The sequence below is a fragment of the Bombina bombina genome, chromosome 4 (assembly GCF_027579735.1).
Source record: "Bombina bombina isolate aBomBom1 chromosome 4, aBomBom1.pri, whole genome shotgun sequence".
In the NCBI taxonomy this organism is placed as follows: domain Eukaryota; kingdom Metazoa; phylum Chordata; class Amphibia; order Anura; family Bombinatoridae; genus Bombina; species Bombina bombina.
In genome coordinates, this window is record NC_069502.1 from 1,153,073,594 (window position 1) to 1,153,097,482 (window position 23,889).

The 23,889-nt window shown below is 39.1% G+C and overlaps 1 protein-coding gene across 2 annotated transcripts in view; it reads left to right on the forward strand.

Annotated features, from left to right (window-relative positions):
* The window catches only part of LOC128658096 (calpain-2 catalytic subunit), a 237,715-nt gene that overhangs the window by 159,720 nt on the left and 54,106 nt on the right, over positions 1-23,889 (forward strand). For both annotated transcript variants that reach the window (XM_053712589.1, XM_053712590.1), the window contains 4 exons: positions 5,988-6,024; positions 8,221-8,286; positions 15,714-15,771; positions 16,865-16,929. In XM_053712589.1, the coding sequence (XP_053568564.1) occupies positions 5,988-6,024; positions 8,221-8,286; positions 15,714-15,771; positions 16,865-16,929 (226 nt within the window). The remainder of the gene's footprint in view (positions 1-5,987; positions 6,025-8,220; positions 8,287-15,713; positions 15,772-16,864; positions 16,930-23,889) is intronic.

Here is a 23,889-nt window from a genome sequence, read left to right on the forward strand (position 1 = left end):
CAAACGGAACACCCTGTAAAACGTTAAGAACTAGGTTTAAACTCCATGGCGGAGCAACAGTTTTAAACACAGGCTTAATCCTGGCCAAAGCCTGACAAAAAGCCTGAACGTCTGGAACTTCTGACAGACGTTTGTGTAACAGAATGGACAGAGCTGAGATCTGTCCCTTTAAGGAACTAGCGGATAAACCCTTTTCTAAACCTTCTTGTAGAAAAGACAATATCCTAGGAATCCTAACCTTACTCCAAGAGTAACCTTTGGATTCGCACCAATATAGGTATTTACGCCATATTTTATGGTAAATCTTTCTGGTAACAGGCTTCCTAGCCTGTATTAAGGTATCAATTACTGACTCAGAAAATCCACGTTTTGATAAAATCAAGCGTTCAATTTCCAGGCAGTCAGCTTCAGAGAAATTAGATTTTGATGTTTGAAGGGACCCTGAATCAGAAGGTCCCGTCTCAGAGGCAGAGACCAAGGTGGACAGGATGACATGTCCACTAGATCTGCATACCAGGTCCTGCGTGGCCACGCAGGCGCTATTAGAATCACCGATGCTCTCTCCTGTTTGATCCTGGCAATCAATCGAGGGAGCATCGGGAAGGGCGGGAACACATAAGCCCTCCCGAAGGTCCAAGGTGCTGTCAAAGCATCTACCAGGGCCGCTCCCGGATCCCTGGATCTGGACCCGTAACAAGGAAGCTTGGCGTTCTGTCGAGACGCCATGAGATCTATTTCTGGTTTGCCCCAACGTCGAAGTATTTGGGCAAAGACCTCCGGATGAAGTTCCCACTCCCCCGGATGAAAAGTCTGACGACTTAGGAAATCCGCCTCCAAGTTCTCCACTCCCGGGATGTGGATTGCTGATAGATGGCAAGAGTGAGACTCTGCCCAGTGAATTATCTTTGATACTTCCATCATCGCTAGGGAGCTTCTTGTCCCTCCTTGATGGTTGATTTAAGCTACAGTCGTGATGTTGTCCGACTGAAACCTGATGAACTCACGAGTTGTTAACTGGGGCCAAGCCAGAAGGGCATTGAGAACTGCTCTCAATTCCAGAATGTTTATTGGCAGGAGACTCTCCTCCTGAGTCCATGATCCCTGAGCCTTCAGAGAATTCCAGACAGCACCCCAACCTAGCAGGCTGGCGTCTGTTGTTACAATTGTCCAATCTGGCCTGCTGAATGGCATCCCCCTGGACAGATGTGGCCGAGAAAGCCACCATAGAAGAGAATTTCTGGTCTCTTGATCCAGATTCAGAGTAGGGGACAAATCTGAGTAATCCCCATTCCACTGACTTAGCATGCACAATTGCAGCGGTCTGAGATGTAGGCGTGCAAAGGGTTCTATGTCCATTGCCGCTACCATTAAGCCGATCACCTCCATGCATTGAGCCACTGACGAGTGTTGAATGGAATGAAGGACACGGCAAGCATTTTGAAGCTTTGTTAACCTGTCTTCTGTCAGGTAGATCTTCATTTCTACAGTATCTATAAGAGTCCCCAAGAAGGGAACTCTTGTGAGTGGAAAGAGAGAACTCTTCTTTTCGTTTACCTTCCACCCATGCGATCTTAGAAATGCCAGTACTAACTCTGTATGAGACTTGGCAGTTTGAAAACTTGAAGCTTGTATCAGAATGTCGTCTAGGTACGGAGCTACCGAAATTCCTCGCGGTCTTAGCACCGCCAGAAGAGCACCCAGAACCTTTGTAAAGATTCTTGGAGCCGTAGCCAACCCGAATGGAAGAGCTACAAACTGGTAATGCCTGTCTAGGAAGGCAAACCTTAGATACCGGAAATGATCTCTGTGAATCGGTATGTGAAGGTAAGCATCCTTTAAATCCACTGTGGTCATGTACTGACCCTTTTGGATCATGGGTAGAATTGTCCGAATAGTTTCCATTTTGAACGATGGAACTCTTAGGAATTTGTTTAGGATCTTTAAATCCAAGATTGGTCTGAAGGTTCCTTCTTTCTTGGGAACCACAAACAGATTTGAGTAAAACCCCTGTCCGTGTTCCGACCGCGGAACCGGATGGATCACTCCCATTAGTAACAGATCTTGTACACAGCGTAGAAACGCCTCTTTCTTTATTTGGTTTGTTGACAACCTTGACAGATGGAATCTCCCTTTTGGGGGAGAGGATTTGAAGTCCAGAAGATATCCCTGAGATATGATCTCTAACGCCCAGGGATCCTGGACATCTCTTGCCCAAGCCTGGGCGAAGAGAGAAAGTCTGCCCCCCACTAGATCCGTTCCCGGATCGGGGGCCCTCAATTCATGCTGTCTTAGGGGCAGCAGCAGGTTTTCTGGCCTGCTTGCCCTTGTTCCAGGACTGGTTAGGTCTCCAGCCTTGTCTGTAGCGAGCAACAGCTCCTTCCTGCTTTGGTGCAGAGGAAGTTGATGCTGCTCCTGCCTTGAAATTATGAAAGGAACGAAAATTAGACTGTCTAGCCCTAGGTTTGGCTCTGTCTTGAGGCAGGGCATGGCCTTTACCTCCTGTAATGTCAGCGATAATTTCTTTCAAACCGGGCCCGAATAAGGTCTGCCCTTTGAAAGGTATGTTAAGTAACTTAGATTTAGAAGTAACGTCAGCTGACCAGGATTTTAGCCACAGTGCCCTGCGTGCCTGAATGGCGAATCCGGAATTCTTAGCCGTAAGTTTAGTTAAATGTACTACGGCATCTGAAACAAATGAATTAGCTAGCTTAAGTGTTTTAAGCCTGTTTGAAATTTCCTCTATAGTTATTGAGTCAAGAGTCTCTTCCAGGGACTCGGACCAAAAAGCGGCCGCGGCCGTGACAGACGCAATACATGCAAGGGGTTGCAATATAAAACCTTGTTGAACAAACATTTTCTTAAGGTAACCCTCTAATTTCTTATCCATTGGATCTGAAAAGGCACAGCTATCCTCCACCGGGATAGTGGTACGCTTAGCCAGAGTAGAAACCGCTCCCTCCACCTTAGGGATCGTTTGCCATAAGTCCCGTGTGGTGGCGTCTATTGGAAACATTTTTCTAAATACAGGAGGGGGGGAAAAGGGTACACCGGGCCTATCCCACTCCTTAGTAATTATCTCTGTAAGCCTCTTAGGTATAGGAAATACGTCAGTACTCGCCGGTACCGCATAGTATCTATCCAGCCTACATAATTTCTCTGGGATTGTAACGGTGTTACAATCATTCAGAGCCGCTAATACCTCCCCTAGCAGTACGCGGAGGTTTTCAAGCTTAAACTTAAAATTAGAAATGTCTGAATCCACTCTATTGGGATCAGAACCGTCACCTGCAGATTGAAGCTCTCCGTCCTCATGTTCCGCATACTGTGACGCAGTATCTGACATGGCCCTATTATTATCAGCGCACTCTGTTCTCACCCCAGAGTGGTCACGCTTCCCTCTAAGTTCTGGTAATTTAGACAAAACTTCAGTCATAACATTAGCCATGTCCTGCAATGTGATTTGTAATGGCCGCCCTGAAGTACCCGGCGTTACAATATCACGCACCTCCCGAGCGGGAGATGCAGGTACTGACACGTGAGGGGAGTTAGTCGGCATAACTTTCCTCTCGTTGTCTGGTGAATGATGTTCAATTTGTACAGATTGACTTTTATTTAAAGTAGCATCAATGCAATTAGTACATAAATTTCTATTGGGCTCCACTTTGGCTTTAGCACATATAGCACAGAGATATTCCTCTGAGTCAGACATGTTTAACACACTAGCAATTAAACCAGCAAACTTGGAAATACTTTTCAATTCAATTTACAAATAGTATGAAAAAAACGTACTGTGCCTTTAAGAAGCACAGAAAGTTATGACAGTTGAGTAACAATAAAACGGATAAACTATAAAATCAAATTCTTTCCGGTAAAAATACAATTTTAGCAAAGGATTGCCCCCATTAGTAATGGATAACTAACCCTTCAATAGCAGAAAAAATGTACAGAATATAACGTTTTTTATCACAGTCAAAGCACAATCTCACAGGTCTGCTGTGAGTGATTACCTCCCTCAAAATAACTTTTGAAGACCCTTGAGCTCTGTAGAGACGAACCGGATCATGCAGGGAAGAAAAACAGACTTGTGACTGAATTTCTGATGCGTAGTAAAAGCGCCAAATTAAGCCCCTCCCCCTCACACACAACAGTGAGGGAGATCAGAAAACTGTCTTAAATTAAATAAAATGCCCGCCAAGTGGATAAAATTAGTGCCCAAAACAATTTTTCACCCAGTACCTCAGAAAATTAAACGATTTAACATGCCAGCAAAACGTTTAACATCAAATAAATGAATTGTCATAGAAAGCCTGCTGCTAGTCGTTTCTCACTGCAAGATAGGCTAAAGTTTTATGCATACAGTATTATCCCAGTGAAGTGCCATTCCCCAGAATACTGAAGTGAAAATATACATACATGACAGCCTGATACCAGTTACTACTACTGCATTTAAGGCTGAACTTACATTATATAGGTATTGGCAGTATTTTCTAGTCAATTCCATTCCTCAGAAAATAATATGCTGCTACATACCTCTTTGCAGGTGAACCTGCCCGCTGTCCCCTGATCTGAAGTTTACCTCACTCCTCAGATGGCCGAGAACAGCAACATGATCTTAACTACTCCGGTTAAAATCATACAGAAACTCAGGTAGATTCTTCTTCAAATTCTCCCTGAGAAGGAACAACACACTCCGGTGCTGTTTTAAAATAACAAACTTTTGATTGAAGTTATAAAAACTAAGTATAATCACCACAGTCCTCTCACACATCCTATCTATTAGTTGGGTGCAAGAGAATGACTGGGTGTGACGTAGAGGGGAGGAGCTATATAGCAGCTTTGCTTGGGTGATCCTCTTGCACTTCCTGTTGGGGAGGAGCAAATATACCACAAGTAATGATGACCCGTGGACTGACCACACTTAACAGGAGAAATATTGTCCAGCTCACTACATATTTTCTATTAGGTTTACCTCATGCAATAAATAGCACCTTTATTTAAAGGAAAACTGAACCCAATTTTTTTCTTTCATGATTCAGATAGCAATTTTAAGCAACTTTCTAATTTACTCCTAGTAAAAAAAAAAATATTTGTTCTGTTGCTATCTTTGAAAAGCAGGAATGTAAGCCCATTTTAGGTTCAGCACCCTGAATAGAGCTTACTTATTGGTCGCTGCATTTAGCCACCCATCAGCAAGCGCTACCCGGGTTCTGAGCCAAAGATGGGCCGGCTTGTAAGCTTACATTACTGCTTTTCAAATAAAGATACAAAGAGAACAAAGAAAAAAGTATAATAGAAGTAAATTAAAGTTGCTTAAAATTGCATGCTCTGTCTGAATCATGAAAGAAAGCATTTGGGCTCAGTGTCCCTTTTAATTCCAGAGTGCAAACCTACTTGCTTTGATATATTCATTAAGCTGGCACCCTGGCAGTTAGTTGTATTTAAGATGATGAGAGTGCACATCCTTGTTCATTAAATATATATAGGAACAGTACGTGGTACGCTGTGATTACCCCAAACTACTGTCTAGTCTTCCAGTGCCTCTGCCCTTATTACTTATTTATACTAAAAATAATCTGATTCTTTTTATTTGTGGAGTCATTTGGTTTATGCTGCTTTGCTTTGTTATGAGTGATAGTTATCAATGGTACTTTAAAGGGACACGGCACTGTAAATAATTCTCCCCTTTTAATGTGTTCTCAATGATCTATTTTACCTGACGGAGCATATTCATTTATTTACAAATAGCTCCTTTACTTTATCATTTCAAATAGCTGCTTATCCAGCTGAAACCTCTAGATATTTGTAAACAGAAGTCATTGAAGCCAGTGTTGGGGGCTGAGGGAGAGGGGTCGGTCTTTTTTAAATGGTGTCCCTGAATCAGCTTTAAATATAATGAAATATTATCTGTTGCTTGCACTGTCCCTTTAAGTAACTTATGTCTGACATTGCTAATGTAATTCTGTCTGTTTACCTTTGATGTTTTTCAGAGTTGTCGATGATGACATTGAGGCTGACATTGAAGAGGTATTTTATAAGGATTATATATATATATATATATATATATATATATATATATATATATATATATATATATATATATATATATATATATATATATATATACCGTAACTACTCTTGTTGTGTAATCATAATGGTAGCACAGTGCCCTTTCCCCATCACCAGCAATAGTACAAAACAGCAGCACTCTTGCAACAGCAGTGCTGCTGTTTAATACTATGTCTTTGGATGGGGGTAAGCAGAAACCCCAATAACAGTGTGTGCCCTGAATAAGCATGTTATAAGGACTTTATTAATATTTATTATTATTATTCTTTGTTTATAAAGCGCCAGCAGATTCTACAGCGCTGTCCATGGGTACAAAGATAAAAGTACAATACAATATAAAAGACACCAGACAAAGTTTAACAAACAAATACAGCGGGAATTGAGGGCCCTGTTCCCGTGGGAACTTACAATCTAGATGGGTAGGAGGGTGGGGACTGCAAAGGTGGGAATGATGTTAGTGTGGAGTTAGATGAGGGCAGCTATTAGGCAAGTGGAATTTATTAATATATATATATATATATATTGATTTGGATATAGGTTTCCCTGAACAAAAAGGTCTTTAGGGAGCGTTTAAAGGAGAAAAGGTTAGGGGAAAGTCTGACAGCTCGAGGAAGTGCGTTCCAGATGGTTGGTCCCGCACAAGAAAAGTCCTGTAATCTAGCATGGGAGGAGGTGATGGTAGAAGATGCAAGAGGCCAAAAGTATCAAACACCAAATGTTATCAACAAATAAATCATTTATTAAAAACAATTAATATACAGCCTAAAAGGGACGTCTCCCTATAACATGGTAATAGTTCTTAAAAAAAAAAAAAAGTTAAAAACATATATTGCACAGATAAAATGTTATATGGCTAGAGACAAAATTGCATGTAGCTAATATCATATACGATCTATACCCAATACTAATTTGCACAGTGTTAACAGGATAATGTCCGTGGTGGAAAGCTTAAAAATATATATAAAATATGGCTTGTATGAGTTGCAATCTGTTTGTGACAAAAAAGTTCCGTTATCAGGTTAATGAAAATAAAGTGGAACCTGCGCAGAGTATTTGAGGGATATCCCAGCTTACAAAATTTATGGATTCTATACAGATTATCGTTCATTTAATTCCCATATCAAACATTAATGTAGATGATAATCCTGGTGTGTATTAGAACACTGTACTTTACCACACTTTTGGCTTGATGTTCTTCGGTCAAATCGTAGACCGCTGGAGAAACTGCTGCCGCTCTCCCGAGCTGTGAGTACAACCATACACACGTGTTTGGACGGCGTCTGACGTCACGTCTCGTCCGTTGATTTTCAGTTGAGGCAAATGACAGTGCACTGACAGCTGCTTTAGAAGGAATAGAAATTTAAAATATATTGTTAAATTTTTTTTTTTTTTAAAGAACTATTACCATGTTATAGGGAGACGTCGCTTTTAGGCTGTATATTAATTGTTTTTAATAAATTATTTATTTGTTGATAACATTTGGTGTTTGATACTTTTGGCCTTTGGCGCCCTCTTTATCTGTAAGCCCATAAAGCTTAACATTTATTTATTTGATACTTTGACACATTATAGGGATAGTGGCTTTTAAAGAGGTGTATAGTATCATATCCTTAGCGCACTCCTATTCACCTTTAACTCTAGAAGATGCAAGAAGCAGGTAATTGTTGGATCTTACAGGGCGGGCTGGAGTATATTTGTTGATGAGTGAGGACAGGTGGGTGGGGGGGCTGCCTTGGTAAGGGCTTTGTAGGTCAGGATGAGAATTTTGAATTTAATTCTGCTGTGAATGGGGAACCAGTGAAGGGACTTGCAGAGAGGTGCAGCAGATACAGAGCGTTGGGAGAGGTGGATTAGCCTAGCAGAGGCATTTAGGGTGGATTGAAGAGGGGAGAGAGGGAGGCCAGTTAGTAGGTTATTACAGTAGTCACGTCGGGAAATTACGAGGGAGTGGATTAGCTGTTTAGTAGTTTTAGCACTCAGAAACAGACAAATTTAGGAGATATTGCGTAGGTGGTTGCGACAGGATGAAGAGAGCAATTTGTATTAAAAGAAAGGTGCTGGGCTCATATTGGATGTTTTGCTTTCCCCCCATCAACACCTTTCCCCCCATCACATTTTTAGAAGATTATTCACCTTCTTTATTTTTCTTTTCAGGTTGATCCCAGTGAAGATCAAATTGATCCCAGTTTCAAAAATTTATTTAAGCATCTTGCAGGAGAGGTAAGTAAACCCTGGGAATGGTCAACTCTTCTTTATGAGTGTGAGTTCACTACTTTTGTTTTAGCACAGACTTTAGTATTGTGAAGAGGCGAATGTCTGGACCCCTATCACTGTATAATATGTACTTAAAAAATAAATTACATTGTCTACAATTTAATGTATTAAAGGACCATTAAATACAGTTGAATCACATACCCAAGAACATAATGCAGCAGAACTTACTCTGAATTTTAATTGAGAGGTAGATTTTTTTAGGCTCTGTGAAGAAGGGTCGGCATTCGCATGGCTCTCCTGTGCGCTATAGGTAAATATTTTTACCCCTGAGGTAATTTAAAGGAAATGAATGAATACTGACAAATTTTATCAGTATTTTATTTGTTTTCTTTAAATTTCATGTTTCATTTACAAATTTGCACTGCCCTACCTAATCCTTTCTTCACATGGTCTGCGTTATTATGAGGTTTAGCGTGTTCTAAGCCTCCTATTAGTGCATCCTGGTGCACTGTAAAGAAGTGTCAAAATTAGTGTGGCTCTCCAGCATGCTATAGGTAATGAATTTTATCCCTTAAAGGGATACTAAACCCAAATTTTTTCTTTCGTGATTCAGATAAAGCGTGCAATTTTAAGCAACGTTCTAATTTACTCCTATTATCATTTTTATTTTTATTGCTATATTTATTTGAAAAAGCAGGAATGTAAGCTTAAAGGGATACTAAACCCAAATTTTTTCTTTCATGATTCAGATAGAACATGCAATTTTAAGCAACTTTCTAATTTACTCCTATTATTATTTTTTCTTCATTATCATGCTATTTTTATTTGAACAAGCAAGAATGGAGCCGGCCCATTTTTATTTCAGCACCTAGGTAACTCTTGCTGATTGGTTACTAAATGTAGCAAACCAATCAACAAGCTCTACCAAGGTGCTGAACCAAAAATGGGCTGGCTCTTAACCTTCCATTCCTGCTTTTTCAAATAGAGATGGCAAGAGAACGAAGAAAAATAGATAATAGGAATAAATTAGAAAGTTGCTTAAAACTGCATGCTCTATCTGAATAATGAAAGAAAAAATTGGGGTTTGTATCCCTTTAAGAGCTGGCTCATTTTTGGTTCAGATCATGGGTAGCACTTGCTGATTGATAGCTAAATGTAGCAAACCAATCAGCAAGCTCTACCCAGGTGCTGAACCAAAAATGGGCCGGCTCCTAACCTGACATTCCTGCTTTTTCAAATAAAGATAGCAAGAGAACGAAGAAAAAATGATAATAGGAGTAAACTAGAATGTTGCTTAAAATTGCATGCTCTATCTGAATCATGAAAGAAAAAATGTGGGTTTATTATCCCTTTAAGATAATTTAAAAGAAACAAATACTCACAAATCTCGTCAGTATTTTATTCATTTTCTTTAAATTTCGTTGTACATTAGTTTGGATATTTGTTTCATTTTTACGAGCTTGCATTCGTAATGAAACAAATACACATGCCTTTTTCCTCTCAGTATTGTCCCACTGCAGTTCTGGACTCTAATTCCCAGCATGCATTGTACAGTGGTAGGGAGTGAGCTTCGTGAAAGGTAGAAAGTCAACTCCCACCAACTTTTTAACAGCAGCACAGAATAAGGTATCTCATTAATGGCAATGTGCTCTGAGTCCTCCGACTCGCACACTGGAATAGTTTGTGAAACATTTTGTCAATAACACAAAAAAGAGGATTGTTTATTTTGCATATTTTAGGTAGTGCACTGTTAGCAATTTTAGACTTTATAAGTTAACTTAGGGTGGTTCTTTTGTTTTTATTATGTTTTTCTTTTTTATAACTGTATAATGCAGTAGATCAAATAATCAAAGCACTAAATGATAAATAAAACTAAATGCTCCTTGTATTTTCATTTATAAGTTAGGAGCCTGGATAAAGACTACATACAAAGATACATGATTTATAATGTACAATCTTAAAATATAGATCTAAATATTAAACAGTGATTGGGTAACTTTAAAGGGACACTAAACCCATTTTTTTTCTTTTGTGATTCAGATAGAGCATGACATTTTAAGCAACTTTCTAATTTACTCCTATTAGAAAATTTCCTTTATTCTCTTGGTATCTTTATTTGAAATGCAAGAATGTAAGTTTAGATGCCGGCCCATTTTTGGTGAACAAACTAGGTTGTCCTTGCTGATTGGTGGATAAATTCATCCACCAATAAAAAAGTGCTGTCCAGAGTACTGAACCAAGAAAAAAGCTTAGATGCCTTCTTTTTCAAATAAAAAAAATTGCATGCTCTATCTGAATCACGAAAGAAAAATTTGGGTTCAGTGTCCCTTTAATCTCCTTTATTTTATTGTGTAGAATATTTGGGAGACATTTTTCATTTTATTGTGTCCATTTATACTGAGCCTATTAAATCATAAACACATCAATTTGCTTTGCTCTTTAGAGCTTACTCATGCACACTGTTTCTTGAGCTCGCTCATGCGCACTGTTTCTTGGTGCATCATTTTTCATCTAACATCTATGTGTATGGTTTTCTTTTTATCACATACATAGCTCTCACCAGAGGTATGAAACATCTAACTTTTTTTTGCTTTGAAATGCTTCCCCTAACACTAAACTTACCCTCTTTATCCCAGTACCACTGCTTGCCATTTCTCATATATGATGCTTTTACTGCCAGGCTTTAGGCAATGAAACGTAGGCTTAGCAGTTATTATTAGTTATTTGTAGAGCGCCAACAGATTCCGCAGCGCTCATTATGAATGCCGCTAGTATGAGCACCAAAATTCCAGGATTCTTAATGAGTATTACTGTATTTGTGCTTGTAAATACAACTTAAATAAAAGATTATCAAATATGGTACAACACTCGTTCATGTACCAATTTTGTGTGCTCAGAGCTTGTGGAATCCAGCAACTCACAATGATTGTAAAGAAATATTAATTCTGCAATATGTTTATAGTATAGTTATACATTTCTGAAACTATTTCCTCCTCTCAGACATTAATCTGTAAACAAATCATACACAGGTAAGAATGGTTATATAACAAACCTCATTATACAGGCCAGGTATCGACACACAGCCATTTACAATAATAATAATAGGGCATATATAGTCTAATTAAAAATACTAAAAAAGGAATCCTTAATTGACTATTTTCATACAGACTGTTTATCAAGTTCATGTTATAAATGTTACATGTATTTAATGAATAGAGACGTGTATCCATTTTATCTCATGCAGTGTAAATCTTCAAAGAAAATATTTTTAACTCCATACACAAAACATATCTACACTATCTGTAAATAGCCATAATTACTCAAATTTTATATAAATATATTTAAAAATAAGTAATAAATCATATAGTAGAGGGCTAGTCAGCTGTTCTGGTGGAAAAAAATAAGTCATGGGTTGACAAATTTATTTTACATTTAGGTGTCAGTAAGAATATTCAGGATTCAGCCACTCACTTTTTAGGAGCCAGTCGAGAGTTTTTGTATATAGCTACAAGTAGACCAATCCAAAGAGTTAGAAGCTAGAGGGACAATTCAAGGAGACATAACTCACTAGCTCTTGGTATTTGTCAAGCCCTGATATAATCATTTATGTGTACTACATTTTAGGAATATTTTCTCTTTTTCAATGAGACCTTCACTAAATATGCAACTATTTTCCAGACTTAGAGGGACAGTTTACTCAATTTTCTCCCCTTTAATTTGTTCCCAATGATCCACTTTACCTGCTGGAGTGTATTAATTTGTTTACAAGTATTTCCATTACCCTTGTATTGGCATTTGAAATAGTTTATTTAGCCTGTGGTATCCCCGCCCATCCTGAAAGTTTTTGGCCTGAAGGCCAAGCTGTGTTGGCACAGCCAGCAGAAGAAATTACACTCCCAGTGGGTTAAGAGATAAGGTAATAAAATGTTAATTTTCCATTGTTCTCTCCGAGTATTGGTGATTGGTTTATGGACAGATATAAGATAAAGAAGCAGGTAAATGTACACAATGTGATAAAGTAATGAGATCTGATTATACCTACAAGTTCAACCCATTTTATTAGGTTGTGGCTTCAAAACACAAAATCAGCTAATTCATATACACAAATAAACCTTAAAAAAGCAAATCTCATACATTTTATACTCTGCAGCTGGTAAAAAAGTAATTGGAAACACATTAAGGGAAAAACTATTTTATAGTATACTGTCCTTTTAATCAAAGTTTTTGATGTCAGATAACAACCATAGGCCCAACAAGGTTGCCTTTAATTTCCTAAAAGTGTTAACTTATCTAGTTCATAGGATAGCATTATGCTTATCCCATGCATTCTGGAAGTTTCCTAGAGTGTCTGTCCTTACCGACTTTACTGGAAGTTTACCCCATGAATCAAAAAATTAACTCAACAGGAAGTTGTTAAATCACTTCCTCTGCAAATTGGTAACTCAAATTAAAATGGTAGGTAACCTCCAACTGCTGATATTCAGTCAGTAGACACAACCAAATCAAATAAAATAATAGTACAATAAATAACCAACTTCAAAAATCTTTAATTAATAACCTATATGAATTATAGAGTCAATTACTTTTATATATTTTTTTATAGTATACTTAATAGACTATGGCTACATTTAAATAGTTGCCAATAATCCACAGTTGTAAAAGGTAAAACTATAATTTCACAAAATCCTGCATCAACTTTTGTGTAACACACAGTTTACATGCTCAGTTTACCAGCTTGTGAAAAACTCGGCAGCTGATAAGCCTTTTCAACATATTTACAGGTTTTCATAACTATTATATAGTCTGTCATGATTGGGCAGGATGTAAATTTACTTGTATTTAATACCCCATATCACAAACAGCTAATGAGATCTGCAGGAATAGCAAGATAAGAGATAATGACCAGAACATCTAGAATTGGCGTTTAGCAACCCCGTTTTTAAAAATGTTTAATTTTGTTAAATACTCACATTTTTGTAATTTTAATTTTTATAGGTAATTGCATAGTTATAATTGGGATTTAACTCTTTGCAGTTCAGTCTTGTTTGTTGGCAACCGAGATGTTTTGCACATTTTTCAAATTAGTCATCTATACAATTGTGTTTTGAATAATCACAGTTTACAATATCTATAACAGGGAGGGCCAGCTGACAAAACTTGAAAAAAATATTTTACATATTACAAATTAAAAAATTTTTTTGAGCAAACAAACTTGCCCAGTATACTCATCATGTCCCTATACAAATGTCATTCATATTGTCAAAAGGACATTCCACACAAAATTGGAATCCTCATGGATGTATTTCAGTTTTTAATAAAAGCATTTCTGCAATATACATGTATTGGCAAAAATTATTTTAATAAAAGCTATAACTGTTTCAAAAGTTTATTTTAGTATGCTTGTACCATCTGGTAATGACTTAATTTGTTAATTACTGACATGATACAAGTCCCACTGGCGCTGCCGTATCTTACCCTCTCTTTTTGTGAGTTTGATCAAAGTTTGCCAGTGGTTAAAAGATCATTTGTGCAGTGTAAACTTGGTGCAAATTATCATTTAACGGATCTCATTGATTTCAATGGGAGCCAATTTTAGTAAACCAAAGCCAGCATATAATTGCTAAGCAAAAAAAAAAAAGAAATTCTATTTAAACACAGAGAGACTTTATTAACCAGTAAAAATGAAAAAAATAATAATAAACAGTTGCTAATCCATAATCGACAACTATGTAAACATGGCCTATATGTGCATTATTATTCTTTAATAGCATATATAAATGCTTGGATGGTATAAAGAATTGTATTCATATAACATTGCTGCTCTGTTTGCAGATGCCTGAGAGGAGGATATATTCTCTAATACATTAGTATTGAAAACTTACTTTTCTCTGTTATAATTTTGGTTGCGCTAAAGAATTAATATTCCTTTATATATCAGAGATATTTAGTGTCTTGGCTCTGCTTGCGACATTTTGTTGATGTAACTCTTCTCTTATTTTCTATAAACAAGCACTGTCAGGTAAGTAAGATAATGTGCTAATAAAATGTAATCTGTTCAATAAACCTGATTTAAAGTCCAAGTGAATTCTGCTTTGGTCTGTTAGCTAAACACTAAATGTACCTTCTGATTTATCTAATAGCCATAAATGACTATTAAACTTTACTTTTATAATGTCACATCCATTATCATAGTCACAAACCACATAGTATAATGGCACCACAGACTTATAGATTTGTGTATGGTGGACATCTGAGAGAGATATTGTTTGCATAGGACCTAAACGTTCTGGGCTTTCTTACTCGCTTGTTATAAAGGTGCATATACAGTTGTGCTCATAAGTTTACATACCCTGGCAGAATTTATGATTTCTTGGCCATTTTTTAGAGAATATGAATGATAACACAAAAACTTTTCTTTCACTCATGGTTAGTGTTTGGCTGAAGCCATTTAGTATCAATCAACTGTGTTTACTTTTTTAAATCATAATGACAACACAAACTACCCAAATGACCCTGATCAAAAGTTTACATACCCTGGTGATTTTGGCCTGATAACATGCACACAAGTTGACACAAAGGGGTTTGAATGGCTATTAAAGGTAACCATCCTCACCTGTGATCTGTTTGCTTGTAATTAGTGTGTGTGTGTATGGAAATAAGAAAAGAAGGCTGCGCTACATTACCATACAACATAATTCCGAGAATATGGTAGAAACTTGGAATATGCCCCCACAGCAGTATTGAGCAATCGGAAGGTAGCCAAATTCAAGCCAAGTGGAGTGCTGCTATACAAAAATCCATGGGTTTCCTGTCCACGGATGTAAAGATGGTAACACTGAAAGAAAAGTTTTTGTGTTATCATTCATATTCTCTGAAAAAATGGCCAAGAAATCATAAATTCTGCCAGGGTATGTAAACTTCTGAGCACAACTGTATAGCTACAGCTGCATTAGAATGGATTACATGAGGTGATCTTTGTAGGACAGGTTGAGGCCTGCATACGGACCAGGAAGTGGCAGTCTCTGCTTGAGCAGAGGTACTTAAAGGGATATGAAACAAAAAAAAATATTTTGTGATTCAGACAGAGCATACCATTTTAAAAGGGTTTCCAATTATCAAAGTTGCTTTGTTCCCATGATATTCTGTATTGCAAAGATACCTAGGTATTCATCTAGAGCCCTACATGGCACGAAAGTGTCATATGGTTCTCCAGAAATGGGCCAGCTCCTAAGCTTATGTCTATGCTTTTCAACAACAGATATCAAGATTACAAAGAAATATTAATAATAGAAGTAAATTGGAAAGTTTAAAATTCTGTGCCTTGTATCTATCATGTTTTGACAGAAAGTAAGAAAGCGCATTCCATACATTAACGTTCACCTGTTTTATCCGCATGATTCATGTCACAAACTGATGTGTAATTCTCTTCTCAGGATAAAGAGATCTCCGCATTTGAACTTTGTAACATTCTAAAGAGAGTGATCTCAAACCGTAAGTCTGTTTAGCACTAACAACCTGTGGTATTTCTTACAATGTTACAGTGACAATGTGTTCCGTACTGGAGAGGAAAGGTTTTCATTTGGAATCTCACCTAGATGACAATATGGTGATTGCAAACCGTGATGTGACAATGTTGCCTAGAAAGGAATATCAAGGGCAGGATAGCCACGTGGGGCGGCAAACTCTCATTACCCCTCTGAATAACCCTAACCCCAGCCCTAAAACTAAGCCTAATCTTACGGCTCCATGTATTAAGAGGCGGGCGGACAGCTTCTTAACTCGCGAAGCTGTCCGCCCGCCTCCGCTACACACGGGCAGCGGATCTATTGATCCGCTTGCCCGTATGTATCATTACACACTCAGCAGAGTGTGTAATGCCCGCCCCTTCAGTCGCGCGACCAATCACGCGACTGAAGGGGCTGTCAATCACCGAGAGCGAGCGAGCTCTCTGTGATTTTGCTTCGCCACCTAAGAGGTGGCGTAGGGTGTAGGAAGCAGCGGTCTAATGACCGCTGCTTCTTACATTGCGGGAAGCAGGCTCGCATATGCGAACCTGCCCCGCAAAGGCTCCGGAGCAGCTTACGCTGCTTCGTACATGGAGCCATTAAACTTTACATTTCTTATTATTGTGATATTTATCTATCTATCTACTTACTTTACAATATAAATATAAAACATATATTACATCATTATTTTATATATACTGTATACTTATATAAATGTATTTATTTATTTTTGGTCTGTTTATCATCAGCTACAACCTACTTGAAGATTACCAGAATAAATGATAGAAACATAATTAAAGCTTTTTTGTTTAAGCTAGAATGTAAAGCATAAATCTTTCAAATTAGCAAAAGATCATAATATATATAATTTTCCCTCGGCATCCAGCCAATAGGTGGCTTCAGCGGGCGACATTATAATTCTATTAAAGGGACACTGTACTGTTTGTGCTTCTTGTTACAATAACTGCCGTTTGCAGCTTCTAATAACAATTTAAGAATGATAAGATGAGTAAACATTATGTGATGTGCTTGTAGGTGAAATGATGAGGTTTATTTAACATTTTGTGTTCTCTGTGCAGGAGAAGATATTAAATCTGACGGATTTAGCATAGAAACCTGCAGGACTATTGTGGATCTATTGGATGTATCCTTTACCTTAAGTATAAGAGATTACCTTTTTACCCATAGAACAGATTGCCCGGAACGCCGGCATTCCTCAGCCTAATGCGAAATTACATTTAAAAATATATTCTCTTAAAATATTATTTATTTTGCATAAACCATTGTCGTCTTCTTTTATCAATAATGTAACTTAAAGGGATATGAAACCCAAACATTTTCTTTTGTGATTCAGACAGAGCATGCCATTTAAAAAAAAAAGTTTCCAATTTACTGCTATCAACAAATTTGCCTTGTTCCCATGATATTCTTTGTTGAAGAGATACCTAGGTAGGCATCTGAAGCACTACATGGCATGAATAAGGGAGACTAATCCCGAAACGTCGCCTTTTTTACCTCCTTAATAAAAGAATTTATATCTGCTGTCACCTGCCTGCTCTCTTTTTAGGAAATAGTGCTGCCATATAGTGCTCTTGCAAATCGATAATGTTCTTTCAAAACTGCTGCCATATAGTGCTCTAGAAATGGGCCGGCTCCTAAGCTTACATCCCTGCTTTTCAACTAAAAATACCAAGACAACAAATAAAAAAATGATAATAGAAGTAGATTAGAAAATTGTTTAAAATCACTTGCTCTATCAGAATCATGAAATAAAAATGTTGGATTCATATCCCTTTAACTCAGAAAACTGTGGTTTGCCATTTCCCTTTAAGAATGTGAAGTTCATACTCCAGACTTAATGGTATATGAAACCCGATTTGTTTTTATTCTCTCATGATTCAGATAGAGCATACAATTTCAAACAACTTTCCAATTTACGTTTGTTATGTAATTTGTTTTGTTTGGTATCCTTTGTTGAAAATGCATACCTAGGTAGGCTCAGGAGCTGCAGGATTGGTGGATGCACATATAAGCCTCATGTTATTGGCTCACCCACATACGTTGTTGTTGTTTCTTCAACAAAGGCTACCAAGATAATGAAGCAAATTAGATAATAGCCTTAAATTGGAAAGTTGTTTATAATCTCATGTTCTATCTGAATCAAGAAAGAAAAATGTGGGGTTTCATGTCTCTTTAAGCCTGTGCCTGCTGTATTCTGTCTATGGATTGCTTAATCAGTGTAGTAGCTGATTTATATTTGTCCCTAACTAACCTCAGAGGGGAGACAAAATAAGAGGCTTTCCAAAGGGTGTCTGTCTGGACTGTAAACCATCGCAAGTTTTGCTAACAAATCTCAGTTTTAAATGCGATTTAAAGATTTTTTTTTATATATTTTTTTTATGCAGGTAGTTTGCAATGTGGTATTTATATAAACTCTACATATGTAAAACAAAATAGTTTTATGTCCCTTTACTATTTAAATTTTGGCAGACTAATGGTGGGTACATTTCTTTGTATAAAAAGTTTTATGGTTCATACAAAACGTTTATATAAAAAAGGTGTCATGAGATGCAGGACACAGCAAAGATGGTACAACTCTATTTTATTGTAGAGCATGGAAACACATCTGGTAGCATTGATTTCACTAAGTAACTGCGACACAGACAAACGGGCCTAAGCCCCGCCCCCAATCTGGTGACGTCACTTCCCACTCTCATCACAGCTTCCCCCTTTTCAAAAGACAAAGCATACATTTTTTTTTCATTGGAATATAACAAATAACAAGGTATACAACAACAGTTTTGTATAGTATATAACAAATAACAAGTTACAGAAAATATAAACAACATGAATTACATCCTGACTTGAACATCAGGGTAGACTACCCTAGTCCACAGTGACCCTGGGATTATTCTGCCCATTCTTCCGGTCACTGTTCTAACTAAAGTTAATCCCGATATCGGGCCGGAAGTTTCACCACTCTTCTGCTTGATGTAACTCTACATGAACTGTCCTCTGATACAGAAGAAGGTGATTGAGAGTCTGCTGGAGGCAAAGACATATCCTCGCTGTGATCTTGCTGAGGGGAAGGCACCCCTTTTAAAACAGGGGATCCCATCGGCGGTGGTACTGAGGCATCCAGTTCCAAACTCTCAGGTACAGGCTGAAGATGTTTTCGATTACGGCGTTTAACTGTCCCTCCATCAGTAAGGACTACGTAAGACCTTGGTTCTGGAGAGCATCTAATTACCGTAGCAGGCGTCTTCCATTTCTTCTCATCATCCAGTTTAATTCTGACACTTTGCCCCGCATTCAGCTCCTGCAGGGGCCTCATAGAATGTCTCCTGTCGTAGAAGAATCGATAGCCCCTTTTTGCCTCTTCATCCCTCCTAAGGACTTCGTCCTGAGGAATAGAGCTAGTTGGCTGGAAGACACCCACAGAGGGTAAGGTGGTGCGAATCTGGCGTCCTAGCATCAGCTGTGCTGGGCTAAATCCCGTGGCTTGAATGGGAGTCACCCTATAGAGGGCCAGGTACGGCTCAGATTGCTTCAAAATTAATTTTGTTGTTTTAACTGCCCTTTCAGCCATTCCATTAGCCTGCGGGTAATGTGGACTTGACGTGGAATGTATAAAATCGTATTCTCTGCTGAAAGAACTGAACTCTGTTGAAGCGAACTGCATTCCGTTATCACTCACCAACTCCATTGGTATTTCCCACCAGGCGAACAAGCTCTTGAGACGAGTGATAACAGCTTGACTTGTGATTTCATTCAAAGGTGCAATTTCCAAATACCTGGAATAGTAGTTTATCACGACTAGGAACTTTTTCCCGTGCAGTTCGCACAAGTCAGCAGCTATTTCCTGCCACAGGCCTGCAAGCAGCGGAGTAAAAATCAAGGGCTCCCTTCTCTGAGTAGGCCGGCGTTCCCGGCAAAAGGCACATTTAGACACATGACTTGCAATGTCGGAACTGATCCCAGGCCACCATACAGCCGTAGCTGCCCTTTCTCTGCACTTTGTAATGCCTAAGTGGCTTTGTGAATCCTGTTTAACATCTCCTGCCTCATGCTGACAGGAATAACAATGCGGTCCTGGAACAGCACCAACCCATCCAGCTCTGTGAGCTGCAATCTCTCTGACTGGTAAGAAATTAAAGATATCCAGGCTGCCCGACTCTCGGGCCTACCTTCTTTTATGTACTTTATAACTTCTTGAAGGTCTGTATCTAAATATGTCTCTTTCTTTATTTGTTCTAGTTACCTGAGGAAATGGACTTAGAGGCCAGAACTGAATCTACATACACTTTCACATCTGATTCCGTTGAAGACTCTTCAGCAGCAGCCAGCGGGAGCCTGGACAGTGTATCCGCCACAACCAGTTGTTTCTCCGGCACATGCACTGCCTGAACGTTGAACCTGAGCAGCCTCATTAGAAGTCTCTGGCATCTTAGGGGTGTTTTGTCAATATCATAGGAGTTGATTAGCGGGACTAGCGGTTTATGATCATTCTCCAGACTAAATTTCTCTAAACCCACTAGGTAACGCTGAAAACGCTCACAGGCCCAAACTGCGGCCAAGCACTCTTTCTCAATTTGAGCGTATTTTGACTCAGCAGCCGTCAGTGTGCGGGAACAGTAGGCGATAGGCTGTAGTTTGTTTTCATTCAGCTGCAGGAGGGCGGCCCCTAATCCATAACTGCTCGCATCGGCACTTAACCACAGCCTTTTTGGAAGGGTCGTAGAACCCCAACACTGGGGCAGACCCCAGCAGGGACTTGACCTGCATAAAAGATTCTTCCTGTGAAGGTCCCCAGACCCAGGCAACATCTTTCTTTAGCAACTCTGTGATAGGGTGTAGTATTGTGGATAAATCTGGAAGGAACCTGCCCACATAATTTACAAGGCCCAATATTTGTCTCAGCTCATGTACGTCAGAAGGACTTTTCATCTGTTCAATAGCACAAATTTTTTCGGGGTCTGGCTTGATGCCATCCCCATTTATGTTACTTTGGGCATATCATCACTCAGCTTTCCTAAAATGGCATTTCTCTTTGTTTAGCTTCAGCCCAGACTCTCTGATAGTTTGCAGCACACAGCTCAATTGCTGATCATGTTCCTCCAATGTAGACGTCCAATGTAGATGTCGTCCATGACGACTGCCGTGCCCATGAGGTCTCTTAGGAGAGAACTCATTTATTTTTTGGAAGATTTCAGGAGCAGAGGATATCCCGAAGGGGAGTCTGCAAAAGCAAAACCGACCTACCGGTGTAATGAAGGTAGTCAGTTTGCGGCACTTTGGATCTAGAGGTATCCAGGTGCCAGAAGCCGCTAGAAGCATCCAATGTAGAGAAGAACTTTGCCCCAGCCAATTTCGGAGCTATGTCTTCAAGTGTCGGCAGCACATATCTCTCTCTCTTCACCGCCTCATTCAGCCTTTTCAAGTCTACGCATATGCGTACCTTCCCGTTTTTCTTCGCAACAGGCACAATGGGGGCACACCAGTCAGTTGCTTCAACAACCTCTTCAATAACCCCCATATTCTTCATGGGCAGAAGCTCCTTCTCTATTTGAGGCATGAGCGGGAACGGAATTCTACGGGGAGTGGTAATGTTGTATGGGACTGCGTCACCTTTAAGTGATATACGGACTGGGTTGCAATTCAGTAGGCCCAATTCACCAAACATATCTTCTGAGATTTCACTCACTCTGGCTACTAGGCCCAAACCACAGGCTGTTTTTCTTCTCAATAAGTTGTTAACACACTGACCTCTAATCACATGCACCCACATGGTGAATTTCCTTTGCTTGTACACGCAGCTGGCAAGAAATTTCCCCCCACAAACAATGCGGCCACCAGGACTATGGACTTTTGTTGTAACTTTTGCCAGCTGGGGCTGTCGAGGCAGTTTCATGAATGCTGCAAGAGACATTACAATGATGCCTGCTCCTGTGTCAATCTTAAAGGCAACTTTGGCTCCCATTACAGTAAGAGTAACCCTCCAATCATCTTCTGAACCCGGCCGTTCAACAACAGACCCCACAAAGGACACTTCTTGACCCTCCTGCTCGCTATCTACCTGCATCTCTTTAATATATTCAGTCTTACACACCACCCCCAAGGCAGAACATACAGTGATCTGAGATGTCATCGCAGAAAATGCAGCATGTCTGCAGAAAGAATGGGACACATGCAGGAACTGTCAGCGATTTAACTTTGCAGCACTGCTCCACATTAGGCGGTTCTTTTCAAACAGAGCTGTGCTCTGGCTGCATTGTGTACATTTTTCTTAACACAGTGCATTCAAAGTGCTGTTTGAAGTGAACAGTCAAATATGCACTAGAGCTGCAAAGCAGCAGTGTATTGTTGACTGGCTCTCAGGGATTTTTCCAAACCCGCCCCCCTAGCCTTTACCAGTCTGCAAAGCTGTTTTTTCTGAATGTAAGACGTTAGTAAGAGCAATGCACCTTTTTTTTAATACTACACTTCTATGTTAGACAAAGAGAAAAGGAAACATTTTACAATATTTTTTTTTTGTCTGCAGCTAATTTGCATTGCAATTTTCAACTACTGCACTATATTATGAAACTTTAAAAATGGCTTTATTCTCCAATTAACCAACAGATTGCAATTGTACTGGTGCTTTCGTGTAACTGCCTAATTTAAAATGTAATTTTTTTTTTAAAAAATGACCTGCAGAAAAATTTTCACTAAAAAAATCTCATCGCAGAAAGTAAAAGAAAGTTCTGCCTCTGGGCACACCACTTCAAAAACATTTTCTACATCTTTTGTCTTTAGCAGGGCATATGACACTTTGATCATGGGCATGGTTACACCGTGTGCATCGGGCATGCTGTGCCCATCCACTTCTGTGCCCTTGGTCTACCGCTCACACTGTGCCTTTCAGTAGCAGCTCTCCTGAACTGCTGTACTTCATCCACAATGCTCTCAGACCTCAGATCAGCACTTTGCTCTTTCACCAGTTCACTCTGGCGGGCCATCCTAATAGCCCCATCTAATGTTAAATCAGACTCTAACTGTAGCTTCAGTGAGACTTCAGCATCTGCAATTCCTATGACTATTCTGTCTCTGATCTGCTGTTCTTTAGCAACACCAAACTCTCAGAATTCAACTAGTTCATACAGTCTGCGCACAAATGACTCCACAGATTCTCCCACACGCTGAGCACGTTTGTGAAAACAAGCTCTCTCATGAATCACATTTCTTTTGGGCACAAAGTGGGCACTGAGTTTATTCATAACTATTTCAAAGTTAAATTTTTCCCCTTCTTGGAAAGTAAAGGCATTGAACACTGGCTCTACATCTTTCCCCACTCTCCTTGTCCAGCTTGGAAGCAATCCTGAAACGCTGAAACCGCTGACGCCATGTGGGTCAAGCTGCAGGCTCCTTGTCAGCAAACAGAAGCGCAGGCAAAAACTTCTGACGCCATGTCATGAGATGCAGGACACAGCAAAGATGATACAACTCTATTTCTCTTGTAAGGTGTATCCAGTCCACGGATCATCCATTACTTGTTAGATATTCTCCTTCCCAACAGGAAGTTGCAAGAGGATCACCCACAGCAGAGCTGCTATATAGCCCCTCCCCTAACTGCCATATCCAGTCATTCTCTTGCAACTCTCAACAAGCATGGAGGTAGTAAGAAGAAAGTGGTGAAATGTAGCTGTTATCTTGCTTCAATCAAAAGTTTGTTATTTTTAAATGGTACCGGAGTTGTACTATTTTGTCCCAGGCAGAAAAATAGAAGAATCTGCCTGTGATTTCTATGATCTTAGCAGGTTGTAACTAAGATCCATTGCTGTTCTCACACATGACTGAAGAGAGAGGTAACTTCAGCGGGGGAATGGCGTGCAGGTTATCCTGCTATGAGGTATGTGCAGTTAAGATTTTTTCTAGAAGATGTGAATGCTAGAAAATGCTGCTGATACCAAAATTATGTAAGGTAAGCCTGAATACAGTGATTTAATAGTGACTAGTATCATGCTTACTTTCTGAGGTAATACTCTTTTATATTTACAATATAAAACGTTTGCTGGCATGTTTAAACGTTTTTATATATACTTTGGTGATAAAACTTTATTGGGGC